The sequence below is a fragment of the Nelumbo nucifera genome, chromosome 2 (assembly GCF_055504915.1).
Source record: "Nelumbo nucifera cultivar China Antique chromosome 2, China Antique-T2T, whole genome shotgun sequence".
Lineage (NCBI taxonomy): Eukaryota > Viridiplantae > Streptophyta > Magnoliopsida > Proteales > Nelumbonaceae > Nelumbo > Nelumbo nucifera.
Window position 1 is genome coordinate 28456670 of NC_142650.1, and position 20048 is coordinate 28476717.

Consider the following 20048-nt stretch of genomic DNA (forward strand, 5'->3'; position numbering starts at 1 on the left):
CATTCACCGTGCATTGGGAACATCTCCCATGAATAATAACTTATAAGTACGGGAGATGTTCCCATGAATGATAAGATGTGCGTGTGAGGTGCCCTATGTGAGGAGCAGATTCGGTCTTGATTGATTGAGGCTAGCTGTACACGTGGAACAGTTGATCGCTAGTAAATAACACGGATTGCTTATGCCTGCCGGGCCCACAATAAAGTCACAGACTCCAACCCGTTGACCTGATTTAAATGACTGCCTTGATTAACTTATTGATGACAAATCATTAAATGAACGGTCAATAATAGATCATCGAGCATCCATATATATAAGATCATATGCATCAGCTTACATGGGATTGCACGTTGAAAATGGCGTTCAACTCGTAACGGTCAATTACGAATTCAAGTTGCCTCCAACAAATCGCGCCCCACAATGCTTCCCAACTGTGCCTTGGAAACATTTGTCATCTGGGGATGTACTGTGGGGCGCGAAGTGGGGAGCCAATCCGAGGGGGTCAATTTTATGAAGATGTCCTTTTTATCCTTTTTTTATTATTATGGAACTATGGAAGAATGAAACGACGGCGAGAGAGCGGTTTCCATCAGGTTTAAGCCCACCTTCCGGGCCGGTTTCCTCTGCCTTCTTCGTTGTTTCATTAAATGAAGAAGCCAAGTTTTTCTACTTTTCTTTGCATTGATGGCTCTCTCGTAGTTTAGCTTCATCCTCAAATTGGGATCAGCCTGTTCAGCTCTGCCTCTGTACAGGTCAAACACCTGAAACCAGGTTGGTCCTTTATGTATTTTGCGATTTTGGGTGTATCAGTTCATTGAACTTGTAATCTTCTGGTTTCCCTTGAATTATTAGTGTTTTCAGGTTTTTTAGCTTTATTGCTTTCTGGGTTTGCTTGCTTTGTGGATCTGGTGAACTGAGTAGCAAAAGAATTCTTTCCACTTTCGAGCGTATGGGCTTGCATGATTTTCGCAATCTGAACCCTGGAGTTTGACTTTACTCGTAGTGGATTTTGACTTAAGCGCTTCTACCAGCAGGGTCCTTCACGGGTTAATTGGGTATCGAGAATTCTGGTTGAATTTTGGGAAGTTACTTTCATTGTCGTCCCAGTGATATCCCACGTTTTGTTTGGCGGGAATTCCGGTAAATACAGAGATGGTTCGTGTCATATTTAAGTGCTAAAAAATGGATTTTGGGGGGTTTAGTTCGTTGAAAATGGCTTTGCTTGGATTTAGTCTGTTGATGTTAGTACAGTTGCTGGGTAGCTTTGTCTATTGCTCAGTGACTGAGTTAAAGGATTGTAGAGGTGACCGACTCGCCTATTCGGTGTCTCCAGAGCAAGAATTCTTTTATATAAATGGGAATAAGGTGGACATAGTTAGTTTCTGCGATTCTCTTGTATTCCACCATGCAATTGGATGTTTCCTTCACTCGGGTGTGGAAGAATGGCGAGGACTTGGAAGGAAATACTGTGGTTTAGAACTGGACAAAGGTATGCATCTTTTGATAACCTTGAGTCTAATAATGTTATAGAGATATGACACAAGCATCAACAACGTTGGAATTCTGCTAATCGATTTGCTATTTGATTGCTTGATTTGGGTTTTGGGCTAACTGTTTTTTGGACTTCATTTTCATGTTTTATCTTTAACCATTAACCGGAAAAGGATTGTTTCATTTGATTTGGTGAAGAAACTATCCTTCAAAGGGCAGGGAGAAAAAATGGGCGTGAATTGGAAATGAATGAAGACGCTTTACGCAAGCTTGATGAAAAGATTCATCAAAGAAATGACAACCCTGATCATAGACCATGGTTATCCCCAAAGACATTGGCCATGGCGGTACCGGGAATGTTCCTACTTTGTTGCATTATACTTTGTCCCTGTTTCCGTTCAAGAAGGAAAGAATCTGAACAAGCTGCTCTTGCCAATGACTCGAGTTCAAGTGAGTCATATCTTTAATGCATGTTACAAGTTTTCTTTTTCTTGTTTCCCCTTCTTCCTTTTCTATTGTACTTTGGAGGCCCAAAAAATGTTATCTGAGAAATGCTGAACAATTGATTTGAGAAGTTCTTTTTCTTTGCAATATGTAACCAACATGCTGTTATTGACCAGACTGCACGTTATTTATGGATTCTCCACACAGCAGGAAAGGACTGCACAGGTTTTTTAGTTCAATTCAAGGACTATATGGATACTGAATGAATGGGAGTTGTTTTTCTAGATTTGCTGGTAGACCCACAGAAAATTGCTGTTTATCTGCCGAACCATTAAAGACATGTTGGTTTTGGTTGGTGCTAGAATTGTTTCTCTTAGATCAACTTCACCCAATTAATGTGCAGATAAAGTCAAATTAGTAATCTCTTACACTTATTAACTTGTAGCTTTCTCGGTCTTTCCAGTTCTCGCTTTCTCTGCATAACTGGCCTGATGAGTCTACTATATGTCCAATGCTTTCAACTTCAGAGTATATACATAGGCCTCACATGGAGTCTCCTCTTCTCTCCTTCACACGTGAAATATTAACAAAATAAAGAATTTACTATAAGTTTTAAATTAGGTTTCTTTGTTTCCCATCATAAAGTTTCACAAAATCTCCACTTACAAACATGTCTCCCCATATGCTTTTCTTCATTTCATGAAACTTTAGGCTAAATTGTGAAGTGGCAATTAAGGAAGGGTCCCCAAATTAGCTCCCATCTTTACATCCAGCCTCCCAATTAATATCTCTAAATTTTTATTAGTAAAGAAAATATTAGAAATTAAATTCCAGTTCCTTTTTTTATTCGTCTTTATCACACACAAATCACCAATTGAATCCCTCATCCAGCCAAACACCTCCTACACTGTTTTATTAAATTTTCCTAATATTACTCAACCATAATCCCACCTCTCCCAAATGTCAATCACTTAAGTTTTAAAATGTTTAGCATTCACATAATTAACCAAAACAGCTATTCTTCTTCAAAAATGTCTGTTTTTATTTATTTTTTTAAAGGCATCAAAAACATCTACTTCAATTATAGAACCACTTGCATCAAATGATTTATTTATCTTATTTTTCCCCATGGCCTAGACAACATGGGGTTAATCGTTCTTCTTCTTCTACAATATTCTAGGGAAACCATGCTCTTTTCCATGGGTTATCAGGTTTTCTCTTTTTTTATTAATTTAAATAGACTAGTTTCATAGGTTGTTTTGATTCAATTGTTTTTTATGCTCATGTCTTTAATGCTGGCTTCATGTAATAAAATGTAGGAGGAAAGCACCTAATGTGAGCATTTGATTATCTTGGTCAGTTCAAATTTGAAATTGTTTTTCTTTTATAACTTGGTTACCGATCTCGTGATAAGCACTTAATTTATGTACTTTCATAATATATAAACTATATAAAAAGGAATAAGTTAGAAGCTCAATAATTAAGAAAGAAAAGAAAATATTTTTCTATTATTTTTGTAGTGATACAGTGGACCAGACCTGATATTCTTTATGTGTGGTCCCATAAGTTCAGTCTTTTATTTCTTATTTTTGGCTTTATGCTTTCTTTCTTGTACTGTTATAGGTAGCAGGGCACTTTTGTCCTTTTACCTAATGCTATGTTAAACATATAAATAATACTGCCTTGGGCGGCAGTAAGTGATTTTCGCCCATTCCTCTCTTGCTCTTCCTCTTTTCTCTTTTCTCTTTTCTCTTTTCTCTTTTCTCTTTTCTCTTTTCTCTTCTTCTACCTCTTCTTCTCTTTTCTTTTTCTCTCTTCTTCTTCCTATTGATTTCTGTTTTCTCTTCTACCCAGAAGTTCTGCTAACAGCAGTAACTTCAAGTATTTTCATACAAAGAATTAGAAATGTATAAAGAAGTGCTGAACTTTGGTGAATTATTGCTACTACATTTTTTCCCTTAAAAATGCCTTTTGAAACAGCAGCCCGTGCATTGCATGGGTCATTGCTAGTAAACACATAAGCATAGTTTTTGTTGAACTAGTGGTTGGTGTACTAGTGATTGTTACACTTCTTTTTTTGTTTCCACAGGATCTAGTGTCTAAGTTTCATGAATTTCTTGAAATATTGACATTTTCTTCTAGCTTTGACTTTCTTGAAAATGAAATACAACTAAAACCTAGTATGTTTAGAGATTTGAATAACATAGGAATAGTTTGTAAGAAAGTTATGAGATTCTTTTTACTTTTTAAAAAGAATAGAATCTATCATCCTATTTGGTTGGGGATGTTGAAATTCCAGTGAAATTTCAAAAAAAAAAAAACAAACAAAAGATTTCATTTCAAAGTATATTGAAACCTATCCAACAATTAAAATTTAGTATCTTGCTTCTGCTTGTCACAATTCAACTTGTTTGGTTCAACTCATTTTTAGTTTTGCTGCCTAACTAGATCATTTTTTATTCTGCAGAGCATTCAGTTTCAATGGAAGTACTTTCTTCTTCTAATAAGATTCCACCCAGTCCACTTCGAGTGCCACCTAGTCCTCTCTACTCAACACCATCACCAAGATTTAGTAGAGTTGGATCTGTACATCTCAATATGAGTCAGGTTATCAAAGCTACCAACAATTTCTCACGTTCACAACAGATAGGTGAAGGAGGTTTTGGATCCGTCTATCGAGCCCAATTGCCAGGTGGCCAGGTTGTTGCCATCAAGCGAGCAAGAAGGGTAATCAATTTCCTTCTCCCTTTGGATATGGATGATTGTAGAAACCATCTTTCTAAAGAAAACAAAGATGGCAAACATGAATAAAGAGTAGAAAAGGCAATTAAGTGGGACAATAGGTTCATGCAAGAATTTTCATTCAGCAAAAGAATTGTGCATAAATGTGATTAGTTTTACAATTGAAATTCCTTAGTCAGGGCCATTTCCAATGTTGGTTGCTACCTTCTAGGGTCTTGTGAGGGGTAGACTGAATACAAACCTAACCTATGGCTTTTTTGCACAAAGTGTCCACTCTAAGACTTAGACTATGTTCTCACACTTGTTAACCTGAGATTTCACCACTGCACAAAGCAATGGCCATTGGCCCCTATTAGAAATTCCTTAATAATTTTGAATAAGAAAAAGGTGCACCTAACTTTTTGATAAAAAAAGGCACACCTATTGTCCCTCACAAGACCCTAGGTTATTGTGACTAGCATTCTTAGGAAGGACCATATAACTCTGGACCTTTCTAAAAGCATTGAAAGCAAGCTTACTAGGAAGAAAAGTAGTAAAATAAGAATATCGTCATGGTATATGGAGACATGTCATTTATTGAGCAGCTCCCAAGAGCCTCCATAAAAATTCAGTGTGATCAAGGGTTACAGTTATATGATTTTAATCTATTCATCTGGGCAATGAAAAAAGACTGAGGATCCAAAATCCATCCACAATCCAAGGTCCCGAACTTGTGGTAGTTGCAGAGGGCACCTATATTTATCTCTTATGGTGAAGGAACCCTCATTGAAAGTCTTCTAAAAATGGTAAAAGGAGGGTGGGAAAAAGATGTGAGCAGATGACTAGGGTTTTGAGATTGCCTTAAAGGGGATGTATTGTTTTCCTGATTCGTTGATTTGGGGATGTGGGTGGCTGGATATACTTGCTTGGTATTGAATTTTCTTATAGTGGATATGTTTGATTATTGTGGATTGCTTATGTTCTCTGTTTATGTGAAGTGCTAGTTATTTTTCTTTTTCTTCCATTCCATAGTTATTGTGAGGTGGTTATGTCCATGGTTCATAATATCGACAATTTTGTGAAAATTTCCCAAAATATCCCCATTTTGCTTGGTGACAATATGAAAATTTTCTGGCACCTATTTTCCTAATATCTGTGATATTTTGCCAATATGTTGGCGGTATTTCAGATTTCATTAATAACTATATATTTAAAAACTTTTAAATATTTTTTGAAAATATCATATTTAAAAAAAACTTTTCCTAAAGGAACTAATGGGGAATTGCTTATTAGATAATTGGCTTACTATTTTGATATGATTTACTTAATAAAATACAATAGTTCAAAAGAAGAAAAATTCATATAACTACAAAATAAGGTTTTCAATCTAATCAAAACAAAAGGTAACAAAATAGACAAATCAAAATGGAAAGTAAATGGCATATTTAATGAAAAGAAGATGAATAAAAGACTAAAAGGGAGACAAAGAGAAAGATACCTATTAAAGGGAAACAGCCTTGGAAACCCAATGCCTTCAGGAATAGGGGTGTTTTTAGGGATGCATCTGGGCATATAATTGCTTTATATTCAGGCCTGATTGGATTGGGGGACTCTATCTTTGTTGAGTTTCAAGCAGTATTACAGGAGGTGCAGGCTCACAAGACAGCTAAGTGTGGACAGATTGATTATTGAAGGGGATTCCAAGCTGGTAGTTGGGTGGTTGATAGATTCAGATTCTGTTATTTGGACTTACATGGAAGCTGTGAAAATATTCAAATTGTTAACCTCTAATATGATTGTAAGAATTCATTGGAAAATGAGGTCAGCTAATGGGATGGCAGATTACTTAGCTAAGCAAGGGGTACATAGGGAAAGTTTGTTTTGGGCTCAATTGTAATTTGCTTTGTAACCGAGGCTGTATTTCATGCCTCCACTTGGGAAGCCTCTTTGTATACTCTCTGGTTTAATAATTAATAAATCATTTCTTTACTTACAAAAAAATACCTATTTAAAGTTTCTTAATTTTCTCCTATTTGATTTATATAAGATAAAATTGCAGCTTTGATTGTTTATGTGGACAATATCGTAACCAAACGTAATTAAGTGTCAGAAATAAAGAATTTGGAGGAGTTCTTAACTTCCTAATTTGTGGTGAAGGATCTAGGTCGACTACACTATTTCCTTGGAATAGAGGTTGCTCATTCCAACAAGGGTGTCTTCTTATCACAAAGGAACTACATCTTAGATTTATTACAAGATTCAGGTAAGTTGGGGGGGCGGGGGTCAAACTAGCCAACACACCCATTAAACAGAACCATAGACTGGGGGATAGTGAAGGGGAGCCCCTCCTTGATGTTAAGCAATTCTAGACTAGTAAGATTGTTGTGTCTGTCCATGACCATGCCTAATGTTTGCCAATCCTAGAGATTAGATGCTGATTGGGCTACATCAATTGATGACAGGAGGTCCACCATTGGATATTGCACCTTTGGGAGGCAACCTGACAACCTGGATAAGTAAAAAGCTAACAATGGTAACAAGGTTTAGCATAGAAGTTAAGTACTGAGCCATGGATCATTGGCTCATGGGGTGGCTGAAGTGTTGTGGATCAAGAATCTCTTGAGAGAGCTTTGGGATTCACAGTCGACAATTCTGTTTCTCTTTACTGTGACAACAAGGCTGCTATTAAAATAGCTCCTAATCCTATATTACGTGAGCAAGCTAAACATATTGAAGTAGACAAATTCTTCATTAGAGAAAAACTTGAGAGGGGTGAAGTTTGTTCACCTTATATAAGCTCTAAGGAGCAATTAGCAAATGTATTTACAGAAGGGGTCAATGCCATGCGTCACAATGAGTTATGTACCAAGTTGGGAATGATTGACATTTATAACCCAACTTGAGGGAGAGTGTTGTAATGAAGGGTTATTTACCTCGGCTATTGAGCAGGGGTATTTTAGTCATTGTCCTTATCTAGCACTGATTTCAACATGAAAGAATCAAACACTAAAACTAGAACCAAGACAAAATTATATCTCATGAAATCTAGGGATCAGTTTTTTTTTTTTTCTATTAATGCATGAGGGAGATACAAAGAAAATGGGTCTATAAACTCTAAATGTCAAATAAAAAGATCGAAGAAGACAAAACAAATGAAGAGATGGGGCCATTGTTATTTTTGAATGCAACAAAGATATGGAGGAGACGTGATGTAGGATGGGGTAGGGGCCCTACTAATTTAAGATCTGATGGTGGGCTTTGTGGGATGAAGGGTTGTAGGTGATTAATGATGAAGAATGAGGGTAGAAAAGAAAGTAGATAGCTTTCTGTCCACCCAAGAATGAGTAAGAAATCAAAAGAGAGAAGAATTCTTCTTGTTAATCTCTTGAAGGAAGAAATAAGATAGAGAGGGGGAAAAAGAGAAATTTCTGGCAACAACCATGGTTCACTAAACCAAATTTTATTTCAGCAAATCAACTCTTCTTGAACTCCAATTACAATGACCCTATTTATAGACTCAACTTATTATCTCGGATGTTCCTTTACAGACTCCAATTTGGACTAGGAAACTGATCCAAAACAACTTGGAATCAACACAAGTCCACAAGTAATCTGTAATAACACTTAAATAAGGCTTCAAAGAAAAAAAAACACTTAAGGAAAGATTCCAACTCTTAAATAACTCAAGTAACTCATTATTGATCCCACTAAGACTTATTTTAAAGTTTAAAGACACATGAAATTACTAAAAAGTAACCCACGAGTTTACTAAAAATAGTAATTACAAGAATTACTATAAATAGTAAGTCTTGTAGTTACTAAAAATTGGCATTCTAATTTTACATTATTGGATTTTGGAGTTGATTCCTCAGCTAATTATCTGAAAGGAATCTTAATGTTAATAAATGATGTAGTGTGTCATTGTGTTCTAAGTAAAGAGGAGGAACACTCTTATCCTCTTTTGGAGGTCTAAAACTAAAAGTTGGTTAAACTTGAAAAGAAAAGGTGAGCTGCACAAATTAGTTAACCTAGATTTCCAACAGTCTGATAGTTTATAAAATTATTTTGTCATGATCTTCCTTTCATTACTTCGCACTTTCAGAGATGTTAAATCATGGTACATATTCACCACTTTAGTGTGAATAAACTGTTTAAAGGACATCTGAATTTATTTTTCATAAAGGAGGTTAATGATGAACAAAATAATTTTTGTATATGTCAAGATTATATTGAGGTCCTTCCTTCAAATACAATACTCTTCTGTTGACATGTAGACGTTAGACAGGAACAACGTGAGAATCTACGGTCTGAATTCAGCAGCGAAGTTGAACTACTAGCCAAAATTGAACATAGGAATCTAGTGAGACTACTTGGTTATGTTGATAAAGGAAATGAATACATTATCATTACAGAGTATGTTCCAAACGGTACTCTTAGGGAGCATCTGGATGGTAATCACCATACACAAAGGACTTAATAATATTTTAATCTAAATTACCACTTAAGAATCATTATTTTGGTTGTTACACTGTGCAGGTCAGCGTGGAAAAATCTTGGACTTCAATCAGCGGCTGGAAATTTGCATTGATGTTGCTCATGCCCTGACATACCTCCATCTATATGCAGGTTAGGGAACTTTGCATTTATTCTGGATTCTTTTTCTTTTCTTGTGATGTCATATCCTATGGCTCATTTTTAACACTTATCTGAGTAAAGTGGGATTTAACTACAATATTTTGTTTAGAAGCATTGATGCTCAAAAGAGTTGGAATGGTTCTTTACTTCTTAGATGTGTTGGTTTGAAACAGCTCTTAGCTTCTAAAGATTATAAGAGTTCATCTTATTGTTTCTCATATTTTCTTTCTTCATTCCTAATTTTGGACATGGAGTTACTTAGTTGATCTTCTTTTTATTGTTTTTTGGATGTCTGGAGAGGGGGAAGTAAAGATCCTTAAAGTTTTTGAGAACTTTAGTGTCCTACTCTGTGGTTTCTTAAATACTTGTCTTCTCTCATTATGTTTTGATCCCCTTTATCATAGATTTGTCAATTGTAAAGTTCTGAACTAACATATTACATCTGATATGTACATTTTTAGGACTCTATATCCCATCATTTAGTCATTGGTTTAAAAAAGAAATATGTTCTGTCCCTAATTTTATCACTCAAGGAGCTACAATTTGAATTATTGTCTTGACACTCGTTCACTTTTTGAATAACACAAACACAGGATAGCCTTTCTCACTACCTTTATGCATATCCATGCATACATATGCATTAATATATCACCTGGTGTTGGACATGATACTAACTAGATACAACACCAGGTATTCTATGAGAATTTTTAGATGTACTCTATAACATTAACACTCTTAAAACATGTAAAATGGTATGTTTAAAAAAATTATACTAAAAAAATATACATATATTAGAAATTTAATTACATTTGGCAAGACACAATTCTTGAGAAATCAATGCTAGTTCTGACTATCTAGGGTTTTGGGGAGTATGGACTGGATATGGACCTAACCTCCAGCATTTTTAGCATAAAGTGGCCACTTTCAGACTCAAACCTACATTTTAGATGTAAATCAGTCCTCTAAAACTGATATAAACTTGATTAAAATTAGAGAGAAAAGTGGAAGAAAGGTAGAAGACAACAATACAAAGGAAGAAGATGGAGAAAAAAAAGGAAGAAGAAGAAGAGTTCGATAATCTCCTCTCTCCTCTCTGTAATCCTTTTGTTAATCTTCATTCACTAAGTTAATTACAAGTGTGCCATTAAGTGGGCGGCCAGCTAAGCAAGAACTTAAAGTAAGCTTATAAAAAGAAGTAACAGGCCCATTAACAAACAAATAAATAACACACTACAAAAATAAAAGAATAGATACTAGGGCCCATTCGACCCAGTCTCTCTACACTCCCCCTTAAGCTAAGCATATATGTCAATCATGCCCAACTTTCTTATATAGTGTGTCAGCTTCCCTCTTGGAACTTCCTTGGTCAAAACATCAGGCAACTGCACTTCTGAAGCAATAAATGGCAGACAAACTTCCCTTGAAACAACTCTTTCTTGTATAAAATGTCTATCAACCTCAATGTGCTTAGTTCTGTCATGTTGAATAGGATTATGTGCAATGTTGATAGCTGTCTGGTTCTCATAGTAGACATCATTGGCTTTTCATAGTCAACTCCCAACTCTTCTAAAAGTGATCGCAGCCACAATAGTTCTAATACACTGCTTCAGTAGAGGATATCTAGCAACTAGCCAACTACAGACTGTTTCTTACTCCTCCATGAGACAATGTTCCTTGCCACCAAAGCACAATGTCCTGAGGTGGATCTCCTATCGTCAACACATCCAGCCTAATCAGCACCAGTGTATGCCTCTAGCTTCATGTGTTCATGCTTGGCAAATAGAATACCTTTCCATGGAGTACCTTTCAAGTAACACAAAACTCTTTCTGCAGCAGCTAAATGTGTATTTCTGGGAGAATGCATAAACTGACTAATAACACTCACTGCATAGGAAATATCTAGCCGAGTCATGCAGAGATATAATAACTTCCCAAGCAGTCTCTGAAACACTCTCCTATCTAACTAAAGTTCACCATCAGTAGTAGAAAGCTTATGAGTGGGATCAAGGTTTTTAAAACTGAACCGGACAACGAACCTGATGAATCAATTTTTGGTCATGTATCAATTTTTTTGTGCTAAGTACCTCGTCATTTGGTATGCTTCCAAGTGGCCGATGACTCAGAGGCCGAAGTGGAGAACTTTTGCTGAATGAGGCCTGGGATGCTAAACTGATCAGGCCGAGCTGGGGGCAAATTAGGTGCCGAGCTGGGCAGGTTAGGTGCCAAACTGACTGGGCGAGCTTCATATTAGGTGACGAGCTGACCTGAGGGCCGAGCTGCCTATTAGGTGTCGAGCTGAACAGAGTGCCGAGCTGGCTGGTGGCGAGCTGGATTGATTGTTGAGCTTCGTAGTTCTTTAGAGACCTGCGAGGAATCAATGTCAAAGGACCCGGGGTGGCTAACCCGGCGAGGTCGCTCCGATGCTTAAGTTAGTACTCTCATAGTAGACTGCGAGCTAAAAATCACAAAGTATGAGAGCTAGAATATGCTTACTTGCCCCCCTCATGTCATTGGGGTTGGTGCCTGTATATAGGCATGGTTTGGCGTGGGCTTCACGCACCATATCCGAGATTTCCGAGAAGTCACCTAAGTGGTCCGAGATTCCCGGAGGCAACCGCCATGCACGTTGACCACCCTCCGGATCGTTCAGTACGTGGGCCAACTTCCAAGGTTCGTGGGAGTGTTGGGATATGCATGCCGAATTTGTCGGCGAGCACGTCTCGCAGGTCGTCAGGTCGGCGCCTGTGTCAGGCCGCCAGTTCGGCGCCTGGGCTAGGCTTTCAGCTTGTGCCAGGGCCAGGCTTTCAGCTCGCGCCAGGGCCAGGCCGCCAGGTGGGACACCATCAACTTGGCTAAGGCAAGTTGTTGCCTAAGTGGTTCTAGGTGTCACCTAGTTGTTCCCAGGTGCCTGTCACAATATCATTGGAGGGCCAAATCCGCCCTCATCAGAACCGATCAGGGGTTTGGTTCTTAAGTTGAATGGGCCGACCATTTGAACCGAATGGACGATCCGTTATGACAAAAAAAAATAAATAAAAAATGGCTAAACCATTGAACGGTTCGAACACCCATGTTAGTGGTTTGCTGACCAAATCAACGGTTTTTGGGGAAATAACAGTTCTGGGGTAAGATGGAACTATTCACATGATCGGTTCCCAGTTTTTCCGGCCTGATCGTCCGGTCTGGTTTGGTTTTGAAAACCATGATTGGGATCTATAGGGGTGGAGGCCGGTTTAGCACCAAGTTTACCAGTCTCTGCAAGGAGGTCAAGAACATACTTGCACTGAGAAATGAAGATACCATCCTTAGATCTAGCAACTTCAATTCCCAAGAAATACCTGAGATCTCCTAAATCCTTGATCTCAAATTCAGAGTTAAGAAACTTTTTGAGTTTACTAACCTCCTGGGTGTTATTACCCGTGATCACAATGTCATCAACATAAACAATCAGTTTGTGTGTAACCAAAGGAGACAAGAGCAGTCCTGAATCTCTCAAACCAGGCCTGAGGAGACTGTTTGAGACCATAAATGGATTTTTGCAGTTTACACACCTTTCCTTGCATTTCCTTTCCATACACTCCTGGAGGCAAAAACATATAGACCTCTTCATGTAGATCTCCATTCAAAAAGGCATTTTTAATATCAAACTGGTGGAGAGGCCAATCAAAAGTAGCAGTTAGAGACAACAAAACTCGGACTGAGGTCATCTTGGCCATAGGAGCAAAAGTCTCAAGGTAATCAATACCATACATCTGAGTCTAGCTTTTAGCAACCAATTGGGCCTTAAACCTCTCAATAGAGCCATCAGAATGATATTTAATGGTAAATACCCATTTACAACCTACTGGTTCCTTCCCCTTTGGCAAATCCACAATATCCCAGGTATGGTTCTTTTACAAAGCATCCAGTTCAGCCATTATAGCATCCCTCCATTCAGGTTTAGATAGGGCTTTTGGTACAGACTTCGGTATCACATGGGAAGAAACAAAAGCAAGAAAAGAGTAATAGGTAGGGGATAGAAGGCTATAGGACAGGTGTTTAGAGATACAATGTTGTACACTTCCACTTGCCTTTTTGAAGGGCAATAGGAAGGTCAAGGTCTGGGAAGGTAGGTGTCTTAGAGGAAGGTTGACCTGTTACCTCAATAATGATGGGAGGAGCAAGAGGCTCTTTTGCAGGAGTGGAAACAACTTGCCCATGCCTGAATCTATGTCTTTGGTATCACCTTTGGAGAACAAGATGTGAGGGAATTATAGGAGGGTGAAGTGGAGGAGGAGGAGGAGCAAGAACACTTGAGGTAGACACAGTGGGAGGAGAGGACAACTCAACATATGACTCAAAATGAACAAGAAGAGGAACTGCTGGTGACATAGCAAGAACTCCTCAGATTGCTCCCCCTCAAGAGAAGTACTAAAGAAAGGAGTAGACTTAGCAAATTTGACATCCCGAGAGACAAAGTGGGTGCCACTAACTGGATCAAAACAACAATATCCGTTATGTGTGGAGGCATATCCTATAAAAATACACTTACGTGCCTTAGGTTCAAATTTGTGCCTTTGATGGCTATGAAGATGTACATAACATGTGCACCCAAAAACTCGGAGAGGAAAAGAAAAGAGATCCTCATCCGAAAAGAGAAGGCTAAAGGGGGTTTTGAAACTCAAAATCCGGGAAGGCATACAGTTTTTAGTAGGAACATGGGATGCAAAAAGGAGGGATCTAGTAACCTTAACCACATGGTGGTTCTTCCTTTCCGCCACTCCATTTTGCTGTGGAGTGTAGGAATAAGAACTCTGAGGAATAACCCCAAAAGTCTCAAGGTAGGATGGGGGGTTCTTCTCAAAATATTCCATAGCATTATCAAAATGGAATATTTTGATCCGAGTGTTAAGTTGGGTAAGAATAAGTTCATGAAATTTTTGCACAATAGTCTGTACTTCATCCCTAGATTCCATGAGATAAATCCAAGTGTAATGAGAATAATCATAAATAAAAAGGATAAAGTACTTGTAACCCCCCATCGTAGGCAAATGATATGGCCCCCACACATCAAAGTGCACAATATGAAAAGGAGAAATATATCTTTTATTGCTTACTGAATAAGACTGTCTACAATGCTTTGAAAGTTCACAAGACTCACAATGAAGACTCGATAAAGACACTCCCTTAAACATGTTGGAAAACAAATGACCAAACTAGAAATGACATAACATGACTCTATCAATAGACTCTGACAAAACTGACTCCAAGGCTACTCCATGAGGTGGTCCAAGACTCCTATCAAGTGTGTCCAACAAGTATATTCCATTCACCTTATGGCCACTCCCAATCGTCCTTTGAGATTTCAGGTCTTGAAAAACACAATGGGTAGGAAAGAAGGTTATGCTACAGTTCATGGATTTAGTTAAGTTGCTAATAGATAAAAGATTGGTATTAAGTTTGGGGACATGAAAAACAGAGGATAGAACAAGGGTGTTAGAGGTCTTGATATCCCCCTTGCCAGAGATGGGAGCAAGAAACCCATTAGCAAGAGATATTTTCTCTTTATTAGAGAGAAAATGATATGAACAAAAAAGGTTAGACAAGCTGGTCATATAGTGTGATGCACCAAAATCAATGATCCCAGGGATTTTATGATTACTTGAAACATAAGCATGATTTGTAGAAGCACGAATACCTGAGTTAGTAGATACAGATGATGATGATGTGTTGCTTGAAGAGTGGAATGTAGAGACAATGGTTTCCAAGTGATTCAATAGCCTTCCATACTTTTCAAACTTTGCCTTTATTGTTGCCAACTGTTCCATGGCTGACTTTTCTTCTCTTTCCTTATTCCCTCCTTCGAGCACTGTGGCAACATTAGCATTCTTAGGCTTTCCTGTCTGACCAATCTTCTTAAAATTGCTGTTATTCTTAAACCTGCCTGGTAGAAGATTTGGATGAAGCTTCCAGCAAATGTCCTTAGTATGCCTTGGTTTCTTGCAGTATTCACATATCAGCTCTTTCTTTTTAGTTGGACCCTCCGGCTTTATTCTAACATGTGCAAAGTGTTTTGTAGGTGGACTCTGTAACTGAACCTGCCGCCTACTCTCTTCACTGCTTACCATAGCATATGCTTGGAAAGAATGACCTCATCCTTGGCCAGAATATTCTGCCTAATAATGTCAAACTCAGGGTTGAGTCCTGTAAGAAACTCAAACACCCTATTTCGTTCCACCAATTTCCTAAAAGTTTTTGCATCCTTTGCACTCTCCCATACAACTGTCTCCACAACATCAATTTCCTGCCATAGAGATTTCAGAATAGTAGTAAATTGCCACACTCTTCTCCCCCTGTCTCAGATTTTTCACATCACTTTTCAGCTTATAGGCTCTTGCCACATTCAATTTCTGTGAATAGGTTTCCGTAACACTGTCCTAGATCTCCTTGGCTGAAGACATCCAAAGATAATGCTGACTTATATGGGGCTGCATAGAGTTGACCAACCATCCGATTATTGTATAGTTCTCTTACATCCATTTCTCAAATGCAGGGTTTGTCTCTTCAGGTTTCACCTTACTACCCGTGAGATACCCTAATTTACCTCTACTACAGACAGAAATCCGTATAGACTATGCCCAAGCTGGTAATTGGTTCCATCCAACTTAATTGTGGTCACACCAGTCAAATGGAATCTACTGAGACAAGCCCGGATATCGGCATCTGCTTGAACTCACTTCCGTATTGCTCAATTGATCAAACAAAAATAAAAAACTAGATTTTTAGACTTTATAAACTTACTTGAAGTCAAAATAGTATCCAAATACTTGACAGCTAGGGTTTCACTACACTCGACTGTCGGGGAGGAAGAGAGAAGACGCAGCCACTCCTACCAGAGCTTTCCAACCTCTTTCAAGACTTAAACACACACTTCTAGAAGTCAAAATACACCTCCCAAGCATTGAGCACCACACCAAAAGCTTCTCCTTTACCTGTAACTTTGGAACTCTCTAATCGGCTAGGGTTTTGGGTAGAAAAAATACAGCATCACTTCTTGGCAGTTTTCGGCCAGGCTTCAACTCTCCAAACCCTTTACCAACTGGGCAAAAGATCCTCTAAACTATAGGAACTTATCTCTCCATATACTCTCCTAATCGAAAGGTGTATGGGAAAAGAGAAAAAGAAAAAAAAGAGAAGGGAGAAACCTTCTCTGATACCAAGAAGTAAATCAGTTCTCTAAAACTGATATAAACTTGATTAAAATTAGAGAGAAAAGTGGAAGAAAGGTAGAAGACAGCAGTACGAAGGAAGAAGATGGAGAAAAAAGGAGGAAGAAGAAGAAGAGTCCGATAATCTCCTCTCTCCCCTCTCTAATCCTTTTGTTAATCTTCATTCACTAAGTTAATTACAAGTATGCCCTTAAGTGGGTGGCCAGCTAAGAAAGAACTTAAAGTAAGCTTATAAAAAGAAGTAACAGGCCCACGAAGACAGGCCCATTAACAAAAAAATAAATAACACACTACAAAAATAAAAGAATAGATACTAGGGCCCATTTGGCCCAGTCTCTCTGCAATTCTCATGCTTGTCCACCCAAGAGCCAAGACAATTAATTTCATCTCTCATTATACAAGAAAACCCTTTCCACCTTTGATCTTGCAAGATTATCTGAGAACAAATTTAATTCTATGGGGATTCACCACTGTTGGACAGAAGGATGACAAAATGTCTTTGATTTCATTGACATAGTAAGCCACTTCTCAAGGACTGTACCCAAGATTTGCTGCTCCATCTGATTACATTGGCTGAATTCCCCCTTGGATAGCTATAGAAGAAGACCTGAACCTCTTTACAATACAAACCCCAATGAGGAGGGCTAATACTTGTGCCTTGCTCGAGGTGGTCATATTGGTTGGGCCACAAAAACCAATAGAAGATTCCCATCATACCTGTAACGAATCCTATCTATACCAGACAACCCAGGTATCTTTGAGGAGCTTCCATCAAATTGCAGCTTAATCTATCCTTCAATCTAGAGAAACTGAATACCTTTATATGGCATCAGTTAAACCTTTAATGTAGAAAATTTGGCTTGTTGTGAAACTGAACTTACTTCCACTCAGCATAACTAAAGCTATTAACCTAGGAAGCAGTGACTCTTTTTTGTCACACTTGAGCCTGCTGACTCTTGGTTAAATGTGCTACTTCCTTTTCATTCTTATCTCTCAATAGAGAAGCAAATAATCCACCGAGATGTAAAATCCTCCAACATTCTGCTTACTGAGAGCTACAGAGCCAAAGTGACTGATTTTGGCTTTGCAAGAGTTGGTCCAAATGAAGATGATCAGACACATATATCAACCAAAGTGAAGGGAACTGCAGGTTACCTTGATCCTGAATACCTGAAGACGTACCAACTCACCCCCAAGAGCGATGTGTACTCGTTTGGGGTTTTGCTTGTAGAAGTTCTTACTGGCCGTCGCCCAGTGGAGATGAAGAGAGCTCCAAAGGAAAGGATCACAATCAGATGGGTATGCACTTTAATCTCTTCTCTTGCCTGGCTTTAGACTGTCATAATTGCTGTGATATCTAGATACCTGTACATGCCTAGCATATCAGTGTTAGACATGACACCTTATCTGATATGACACCAGAACCATATATTGCACGGACACCTGCATATATACTCTATAGCATCAAAACTTTTGAAATATGTTAAATGGTTTGTTTTAACAGAAGTTTCCAGTCAAAAATTTGGTTTGTTTTTATAAATCATACTATAAAAAACTATATATGTTGAAAATTTAAGTATATTTGGCAAGGCAAGCTTTGAGAAATGACAATTAGCTTCAAGTTCTAGATATAGAAACATTATATAAGCATTTTACATGGAATAAATCCCATATTTGTGTCTGGACTTTTAGTAAACGGATAGTTGTATCCCCATCTCTCAATATCCATGGCTACACATCTGTGTCTGGGTATACATTCATTGTCCACTTGTCATTCTTGAAGGAAGAGCTGAAAACTGCTATGCGGACTACAAATTCATTTCATAAATAGCATGTTTGTCTTAGGAACATGCTACAGAGGACAGCCTGATTGCAGGATCACAACTTGTTCAAAGTATGGACACTTTTCAGATCATGTTTTCTTTCTTTCTTTTTTTTTTGTGTGTGTGATGTCCTCTTCCCCTGGTAGGGGATATTTACCCTAGTTCAGTTGTTTTATTCTGGCTAATTTTCAAATATCCAAAATCTAACTAAAAGTGAATACTCTGATTTTTTATCTAAAACTTCTTGGACCAAAAATAGCATGATTTTGGTTTCATTCACCCTGATCAAATTTGTGAAGTTTCACCAAAATTAAAGAATGTTCACCAATATGTATGGTTTTATTTTTTAAAACAAAAACTGGCATATCAGCAAAATCATGTTGTTTTTGAGGATGTGTCAGTTGTTTTTGTTTTGAAAAATAAAATCATACATATTGGTGAACAACCCCTAAGTGGTTGATTATTTGGGAACATCTCATTTTCTGATAAGTAGGTAAACCCCTTTGTTTTTGTGAACAAGTGCTTGTTTTTAAAGACAGATATTCCATGCATTAAACTTTGTCATTAAATAGGGAATCTTTTATTGCTTCACTAAGGATGTGCCCAGATTAGGTGATTAAAACCATGCAACTCTGGTGGTGGCAGGCCTTCCAAAAGTTTACTGAGGGAGATTTGGCAGCAATAGCAGATCCTTTAATGGAGGAAGTGATTAGTGCAGAGATAGTCGTGAAAATGTTTGAATTGGCATTCCAGTGTGCTGCACCTACACGGGCTGATAGGCCAGACATGAAAGAAGTTGGGAAGAAACTCTGGGGAATTAGGATGGACTACCTTAGAAGTGTGAATAAAGCATGATACACAATTGGAAATAGGATGTTTGGTTGATAGAACAGTCTTGAGTTTGCAGTTCAAACAAAGATTAGTTCTCTTTGGTCTCTCATACTCCATTCTTTATGTTATTGGTAATGTTCTATGGTTTAACTCACCACTTATGGAAATGCAGCACCTAGTTCCTGGTGGCATTCCATCCCCAATTGATCTACAAGATATATAGCTTCATGTATCCTGATTGTTTGATTACATAATTGGTCTATTGACAATTGTTACATAGTCAAAGGGTATGTGCTACAATGGTTAAAGCAGGTGAGACATCAGATTCTTGGATAGACCTAGCAAATGCCAGGCCTTCAACCTGTACTATCCTCTTTAATGATATCATGCTGGCATGCTGCTAAATGTGGTATTCAAACATGGGGGACCTTTTTGTAAAAAGAAAAACATAAATAAATTCTGGCTACTCTTGGTAAAACAATAAATAAATAAACCAGGCCAATCCTGGTGAACCCAGATGACCTGAGCAATAAAACACTAATAAAAATATCCAACTCTTGATCAGTTTCAACATCTGACTAGCTGGGCATCTCCTTAGTCAGACAAAAAGGATGAAGAAAAGGGCTGCGTTGGCCAGTCAGTTGGCTAGGACCTTGTTCCCAAGCCCAGTCGAGTTGTAATAAGTTGAGGGCCAAATAAAGCCCGACCTTTGTCTAGAAGAGCCTAACAAAGCCTGACTGTACCTCTCCTTTTCTTGCTGTATGGTGGTCTCCTTACATGCGTGATAAACCTTTTGTTCTGAAACATTTCAGCCAGGGGATTGACACAATGTATCATAGTTCAAACCAAGTATTATATGCCCATGTACAAACGCCATTTTACTGTAATCTCTTGG

General features: G+C 38.1%; 1 protein-coding gene across 6 annotated transcripts; it reads left to right on the forward strand.

The window, feature by feature from the left end:
* The first annotated feature begins 556 nt into the window (after positions 1 to 556).
* LOC104586146 (calmodulin-binding receptor-like cytoplasmic kinase 3) lies at positions 557 to 19438 on the forward strand. Of its 6 annotated transcripts, none has more exons than XR_733417.3 (8): positions 557 to 1489; positions 1690 to 1941; positions 4403 to 4662; positions 8942 to 9107; positions 9193 to 9282; positions 17500 to 17798; positions 18283 to 18393; positions 18968 to 19438. XR_733417.3 is itself a non-coding variant. In XM_010243292.3 (8 exons), exons 2-8 carry the CDS (start codon positions 1183 to 1185, stop codon positions 19175 to 19177), a joined length of 1584 nt encoding a protein of 527 aa, XP_010241594.1. In that variant the 5' UTR covers positions 559 to 771; positions 853 to 1182; the 3' UTR covers positions 19178 to 19438. The 6 variants fall into 6 exon arrangements, 5 of the variants coding, with proteins under 5 accessions (XP_010241593.1, XP_010241594.1, XP_010241596.1 ...); XM_010243292.3 differs by lacking the exon at positions 18283 to 18393 and having other exon boundaries at positions 559 to 771; positions 853 to 1489; XM_010243294.3 differs by lacking the exon at positions 18283 to 18393 and having other exon boundaries at positions 559 to 771; positions 862 to 1489.
* Positions 19439 to 20048: the final 610 nt, after the last annotated feature.